General features: G+C 32.0%; 1 protein-coding gene across 1 annotated transcript; it reads right to left on the reverse strand.

The window, feature by feature from the left end:
* Nucleotides 1-241: 241 nt before the first annotated feature.
* Nucleotides 242-5,269, reverse strand: LOC110637307 (MDIS1-interacting receptor like kinase 2-like). Its single transcript, XM_021787342.2, has 2 exons — nucleotides 2,326-5,269; nucleotides 242-905 (listed from the first exon to the last, which is right to left on the reverse strand). Exons 1-2 carry the CDS (start codon nucleotides 5,195-5,197, stop codon nucleotides 523-525), a joined length of 3,255 nt encoding a protein of 1,084 aa, XP_021643034.2. The 5' UTR covers nucleotides 5,198-5,269; the 3' UTR covers nucleotides 242-522.
* Between the last annotated feature and the right edge of the window lie 2,603 nt (nucleotides 5,270-7,872).

Below are 7,872 nucleotides of genomic sequence, written 5' to 3' on the forward strand. Positions count from 1 at the left end.
GTTTTTTTTTTTTATGAACAATAATTTTTATTTTTAATAAAATCCAAGGAAAAACTTAGTATGAACATGTCAACTAAAACCTGGCCAATAGTTCACCCTAATACACTCGACCTAGGACACAACATGCTAAGTGAAAAAACTTGAAATGAGACTTACAAACAACCAAGGCCACACTGATCCAAAATTCCAATCAAAATAGCAAAAATGCAAACACCAAAAACTTCACACAACAACCAAAAAATAACAACAAAACACAACTGAACGCTAAAAACCAAAGGCAAGAACTCAAAAGTAAGCATAGAAATCTTCAGATTGTGATGCTCCTTGCGGTAGAGTTGACAGATTATTAATAATGGAATTGACGATTGCTACTGATGCCAAGGTGCATTACTCGGACATATAATCAAACTATTAGCACCAAGCTTATTAAAAAAAAGCCAAAGAAATATATTACAAAGTAAGAAAATATAAAAGGAAAGGAATACTTGACAGACACATCTATACCAACTTGCAAGAAAATATTCAAACGTTGGCACTACTTTCGGGAAACAGTTCTTCTAATTTTATTGCGGAGAATGACCTTGAAATTAGAGGATACTTAGGAATCAGCTTCGAGGAAACTTGTTGCATTGTAGGCCGAGATTTGGGATTGATATGCAAGCATGAAAATGCTAACATGGTAATGTAGACAACGCCCTCTGCAACTTGATTTTGAGGAAGTGGAAGACGTTGGTCTATCACATCCTCTAAAAATTTATGCCGATCATGCAGTGATGAGGAAGATGCTGATGACCAAAGAGATGAGATGAGGTTGCCTGGATGCTTTCCCATTACTAATTCCAGTATTGTCACCCCAAAACTATACACATCACATTTTTCATTTACTTGCATTGCGTAGGCTAATTCTGTAAAATAAAAAAAAAAAAGTCCAATTATGCTTAATAATATGCTACTTTTTTAAGTGTACTCCTAATAATATTATGGCTAGCAATCATTAAATCAAAACATTCGGAAAACTCATATGTAATCAAAGCATAGGGCCACCTAATGATCAGTAACTAACTAACTATTATTTTGAAATCAGAACAGTCGTGGCAATTTATCAATCCTCAATTTGGTGACGATTTCAAATGCCTGCTATCTTTGATCTGTCACACAAGAGTTAATGTATACACAATGCCATAAAAATTTGGTTGATGCACTCATAAAGCCACAAAATTATATATGTAAATGACAAATAATAAAAATTATATTTGATAAAAATAGACTTTCTATATCTAATTTAAATTTTAATATTTCATTTTTTATTAAAATCATTTTTTACATTTTTTTATATATAATTCGATTATTAAAATCTATAGCATATAACTATAATACTCTCACTTTAATATTTTAGTTTTAATCTTTATATGTCCAATTTAAATTTTCAATAAAATTTTATTTTTTTATCACTTTTTGTAATCCATTTTTTATGGAAAAATTAGTTATATATAATTAAAATATATAATTACTTATAAAAATAAACAAATGAAAAAAATTAAAATATATATATATATATATATATAAAAGTGCCATTATATTAATTAGTAGATAAATAATAAAGACAAATAAAAAAATAAAGATAAAAGAAAATATACGCAAAATAAGCTACATTGGTATACATCTACAAATGATTATATCTGCCTTGCTACTATAGCTTCTTCCTCGTCTCTATTTTTTTTTTTCTTTTTTTTGTAAGTGGGTGCTACTTGATCTTTTGAATTTTGGATTCAATAGTCTCTTTCAAATATTATAAGAATCAGGAATCAATAGAAATGTAAGTAAAATTTGAGAATTCAGACCAACAAAACTTGAATAAAAATAATTAAAAATAGAGCAAACCAAAGAACAATTTGAAAGCATTAGATGATGGAAGGAAATTTGGTAGATTTCAAATGGCACAAAATGCCTACTATTTATAGGCAAGATGATGAAGAAAAATTAAAGATAAATTTAATTCAATCATTAAACAATTTTAATTAAAAAAAGTTACACTATTAACTTTTGTATTCAAAGTTTGGCTGCCATAAGTTATTAAAGAATGGAATTACAAATCAATGACCTACTGAATATAATTTATTATTTTTAATCATAAATTAACATAATTGATTAGAAATAAATTAAAATATTAATATAATAACATTAAATGATGAAATTAATATTTAGCCAGTCAAGTTCTCTTTAGAAATTGACACGTGACAACTTCTAGGAAAAACTTGGCATATATATATATATATATATATATATATATATATAGAGATTTCACAATGAAACCAAGACACGTACCTGGAGCTGTGTATCCAAAGGTACCAGCAAATGAGGTTATACTGGATGAGTCAGGTAATAAAAGCCTAGCTGTGCCGAAATCAGATATGCGAGGCTCGTAATCTGAATCCAAGAGAATATTGTTGCTAGAAATGTCCCGATGAATGATTGGAAACGGGCAATTATGGTGCATATAAGATAAAGCATTGGCCACCCCTTTGACAATATTTAGCCTTTTGATCCAATCCAATTCTGCTGCTTGCTCTTCACTTGTTAAAATGCTTCTCAAACTCCCCCTTTCCATGAACTCATAAACCAAAAAAGAGTGCTTTGAATGTGAACAAAAACCATGTAACTTCACAATATTTCGATGCCGAATTTCTGACAACACTTGAATCTCTCTTTCAAAAGCTTTCAAGTTCTCTGACTTGTCTTCCTGTAATGGATGAAGTTTTTTCACAGCAAACACTCGACCTGATGGCAGCACAACTTTATAAACGAATCCACTTCCGCCTGCTCCAATGCAATAGTTGGAGTTGAAATCCTCAGTGGCCTCAATGATTTTTTCATGTTGTAATTCCTGATCATCTCCAGGTATCACCAATATGTGTTTATCTCGTGATTCCCTTGATGGGGCTTTTCTTTTTATAAGTCGGTGGAGAATCAGGAGACCTCCAATTAAGAACACCAGACACATAGCGGCCAAAACAGGAAGTACAATCGGAGTTCTACCACTTTTGATAGACGTACAAGCCTTTAGACTACTAGCATTACCACATAAGCCTTTATTGTTTCTATATGCCTCAAATGGAGCCTCACGAAAGGCTTTAGCATCAGGAATAGGACCTTCTAAGTCATTGTAGGATATATCCACATCAGTCAAGCTCCAAAAATCATCAAAATTGGTTGGAATCGAACCAGAAAGCATGTTATAAGAGAGATTCAACACTTCTAGAGTTCTCAATTGCGCAAGTTGTTGTGGCATATGTCCCATCAACAAATTGTGACTAAGATCAAGAATTTCTAGAAAATGTAGATTCCCTAACTCGAACGGAATACTTCCCGTAAATTCATTGCCACTCAAATTCAAGATCAATAAATGTGAAAGTTCTCCAAGTTGTCCAGGAATTGAACCACTTAGATTATTTGCTGCTAAATTAAGTTCAGCCAGATTAAATAGCACCTTCAAATCTAAAGGAACAACGCCAAAAAGATTGTTGTTATTAAGATAAATTTTGAACAACAGTTTCAAGTTCGCCAATTCTTTAGGAATTTGCCCTTGCAAATGATTCCAGGAAAGGTCAATCAAATGTAATTGAGTAGCATTTCCAAGTTGAAATGGTATACTACCAGAGATATTATTGTTTGAAACTTTTAGGCTTGTGATGCTTTTCCACTGTCCCATTTTCCACGAAAGCTCTCCATGCAATCTATTGTTACTCAAATCAATGTAATTCAAATGTGGGTATATCCCTAAATCTTCTGAAATGTTCCCTGTTAATTGATTCCAATCAAGCCTAAGTCTAAATAAGGTAGTACAGTTTCTCAAGGTTTTGGGGATCGAACCTGAGAAATGATTACTGCCAGCAGAAAAATTTTCAAGTAACCCTCCAAGGCATACATTTTCTGGCAAATAACCAGTGAATCCATTCCCATGCAATTGCAATGACTTCAAACGAGTAAGATTATTGAATTCCAAAGGCAGCGAACCGTTGAGTTGGTTGGATAACAATACCAACGTGTTAAGGGATTTAAGTTCTCCTATTGAATTAGGGATTGAACCAGTGAGATTATTTTCTGATAAATCGAGTTCATAAAGAGAAGTAAGCATCCCAATTTCATGGGGGATGGATCCTAATAGTTTGTTGCCTCCAAGATGAAGAAAAGACAGCTCTCTCAATTTTCCAATGGAAGGAGGAATTACACCAGTTAAACTGTTACTCGATAGCTCAAGTTCTTTTAAAAGTTTTAAGAACCCAATTTCTGAAGGTATAGAACCAGAGAGTTTGTTGCCCCATAAGTAGAGGATAGATAAATTTCTCAAGTTTGTTATGGAAGTAGGAATTGAACCTGTGAATTCGTTTTTCTCCAAATATAGTTCAGAAAGAGAACTAAGCATCCCAATTTCAAGGGGGATGGATCCTGAGAGTTTGTTGTCAAAAAGGTAAAGAATTGATAACTCTCTCAATTTTCCAATGGAAGGAGGGATTGCACCGGTTAAACTATTATTCCATAGCTCAAGTCGTTTTAAAAATTTTAAGAACCCAATTTCTGAAGGTATGGAACCAGAGAGTTTATTACCCCACAAGGAGAGAATGGATAGATTTTTCAAATTTGTTATGGAAATAGGAATTGAACCTGTGAGATTGTTACTTGACAAATCGAGCTTAGAAAGATCTGTCAGCATACCTATCTCATATGGAATATTTCCTGTGAGATGATTAATGGACAAGTTCAATGAGGTAATTTTAGAGAGATTAAGGATATGCGATGGAAGGGTCCCATGCAATGAGTTGTTCGAAATATCAAGACTTAAAAGGTTGGGAAAGCATGAAAAATTGAAACTATGTAGCGTACCTCTTAAGCCTAAATTAATGAGGCTCAAATTGGTGATACTTCCAGAGCTATCACAAGTAACCCCATCCCAATTGCAAGGCCTGCTGCCAACCCAAGAATCTAAAACAGATTGGCTTTGGTTGTCAAGACTGGCTTTCCATTTTAAGAGAGAATCAGCTTCCTTCCCACCTTTAGCTAGTTCATCACTCTTTGCATCGGCAGAGACTGAAGTTGCAGCAAAAGCAGAAGAATTGATGAACAAAGATATAGAAGAGAGAAATATGAGAATAAGCAGGGCTCGGAATAACTTGGAAGGTGATTTAGCGAGCAAGCACATTGTGGCTTTGGTGACTATTTTAGTTCAGGTCTATTAGAGTACAAAAGTAGAACGAGATGGATTATTTCATGGGCGAGTGAAGAACTTTAGCTTCCTGGAGAGGTATTTATAGAATAACGTAGTATCTTGAACGGTAAAAAATCTCTCATACTAACCATCAACAATCAACATCAAATCACTTACGTTGAGAAGCCTTCAGGGAAATTTCCTTTTTGCAAGTGTTAATAAATCCGTTACCTATTATATTAATTTGAATTATGAAATTAATACACTTACACTTTTGGCACTCTAATTCTTAGAAGCAATTAAAAAATTAACCTCTAACTTTAAAATTGCTTTTGACGCTTTTCTATTTCCTCATTTCTGCTTTTTGTGCAGCGTACACATACATGTACAGTGTTCTAACTTTGAATTTGAGCATCTATGTAAAGTAGAAATCAAATTTGAACTTCACATTGCTAGTTCAATCAAGATAAAATGAACCGTTTAATTAATCTAATATTCTTGGAAATTATTTCAGTTGTATAACCTATTTCAATTGTTTACATTCAAGGACCAATTTTGGCATGTGCTGAACTATACATGCATATTGTTTAGCATTAGATAAAATTCTTACATTAATATGAACCTCGAGAATGGCATTGCTAATGTTGAGGTCCATTGAAAACAGTGAGGGAAAGTGAAAGAAGTAAAGTTTGCATCATCTTCATAAATGTTGGATCAAACTTCCAACTTGTCCAGTGGGTTGGGCAGCGAATAATTTTCAATGAAAATAACGTGAAATAGAATTGTGGAAAAAGAAAACAAAATTATTATAATATTTCCTTGATTGGGCAAGAAATAATACCATGATTGACTTTATAATTGGTCTGGAATTTTAGTTATTGTGCAATTGCTCGATGACAAAACATCATCACAAGGACCACAAGTACACCAATCTCTCCTTGAAGTTTGTTGAAGCTTAAGAGTATGATTTTAAATAATATTAATTGTGTCAACTTTAAAGTTAATAATAAATTCCAAGTAAAAAAAAAAACTTTATTAGTAATAATAAGTTGCTTCATATTGATAGAAATATTAAATGTAGCAACTTTATAGATGATGATTGATTGCATAAAGCTAATACTCATACATTATATAATGATCATTTAAAAACAAAACAGAATCATTACATGGTAAATTAATTAAAATCCACGGCACTAGCGTCTCTCTCTCACTAATACTCACAGATTAGAAATCCTCTTTTATTATTATTATTATTATTATTATTATTCGTAATTTGGGTTTTGGTTGTTATTAATTCGTAACTTGGCTGAAGCTTTGAATCAGTATTATAATAATAATAATAATAATAATAATAATGGTGATGACTGGACTTGTTTTTGTTGTGGTTGAGTGCTTGAAAATTCAAATTAGTTAGACAGGTATCATGCATATATCCAAATGTTACAGGTGTGTCAATATGCAACATTTGTTTGAGGATTGCTTTTATCTCCTTCACTAAGTATATGAAATATTTTTACCAGAATCTATGTGTTAAGTTTGAAGTTGCTTCCACTAAAATGGCTTAAGTCAATTTGGTTTGACTTCCTCTCATTATATATTCTTTTTTTTTTCTCTGTTTATTTCTTGACGTGGGACATCCAGCACTTTCCCTCAACTGCAGCCAGATCAGACTTAGTTTTTAAGTCCAACTGTCACTTGTACTAATGCAGTGGCTTACCTAGAGTCTAACCTCTTTCTTTTTAGCTTGGCTCTACGAGTTTAGTTCAATGTGCAACATTCAACAAAGTAGGAGATGGCATGTTGCACTCTTTCATTAATTTCTCTCCATTACTTGAGCTTAAGTCATGACCTAAAAGTAGGAGGTTGAATGTTACTTCATACGCTTAAATGAGTTAAGATAATTAGTTTAATATTTGAAAATTCTAGCTAGATAATGGAGTTGCAGTCACTATCTTCCTAATGTTCTTAAAGAAGGAAATATGCTTACGTAGACTTGTGACCATAATATTAAACAATAATATTAATTGTGACAACTTTATAGCTAATGATAAATTGCATAAAACTAATATATAGTCATATCCTAAATCAAGCCCAAGTAAAAATAAAATTTTAGTGGTAAAAATAAGTTGCTTCGTATTGATAGTCACCTCTTGAACAAAGCTCATGGTGTAAGGAAATATTGCGTAATATTCATACACTATATAGAGCTCATGTAAAAATAAAACAAAATCTTTGTTAAGCAAAATCTCCTTTGAATTCTATACATTGTTTAACTATCGATTATTTTTCAAATTTAATCAAGTAATTTTTATTATAATTAGAAGAGGAAGAATAATCATTTTTGTTGAGGAAATTGGGATTTAATGCAAAACTTTAAATAAAATTTTATTACTATTTTGATTTGCCAAAATATTAATACTAAAATTTCATTAATTCTTGTTATATATAGTGCCCTTTTGGCAAATAAAATTGGGTCATTGCGTTTTCTTATGCTTAATAATTAATTTAAAACATTTTTTAATAGAATTTAGATTTTTGTTAGTGCTGTGGTAAGGTGCCAATACTCCCCCACCACGCAATATCTTTCTTCTCAGTCTGCTCAAATGTCGACTATTCAATGTTCATGCTAGAACTGGGGAATTCGCACAAAATAATAATAATAATAATAA

This window comes from Hevea brasiliensis, chromosome 6 (genome assembly GCF_030052815.1).
Source record: "Hevea brasiliensis isolate MT/VB/25A 57/8 chromosome 6, ASM3005281v1, whole genome shotgun sequence".
NCBI classification, from domain to species: Eukaryota; Viridiplantae; Streptophyta; class Magnoliopsida; order Malpighiales; family Euphorbiaceae; genus Hevea; species Hevea brasiliensis.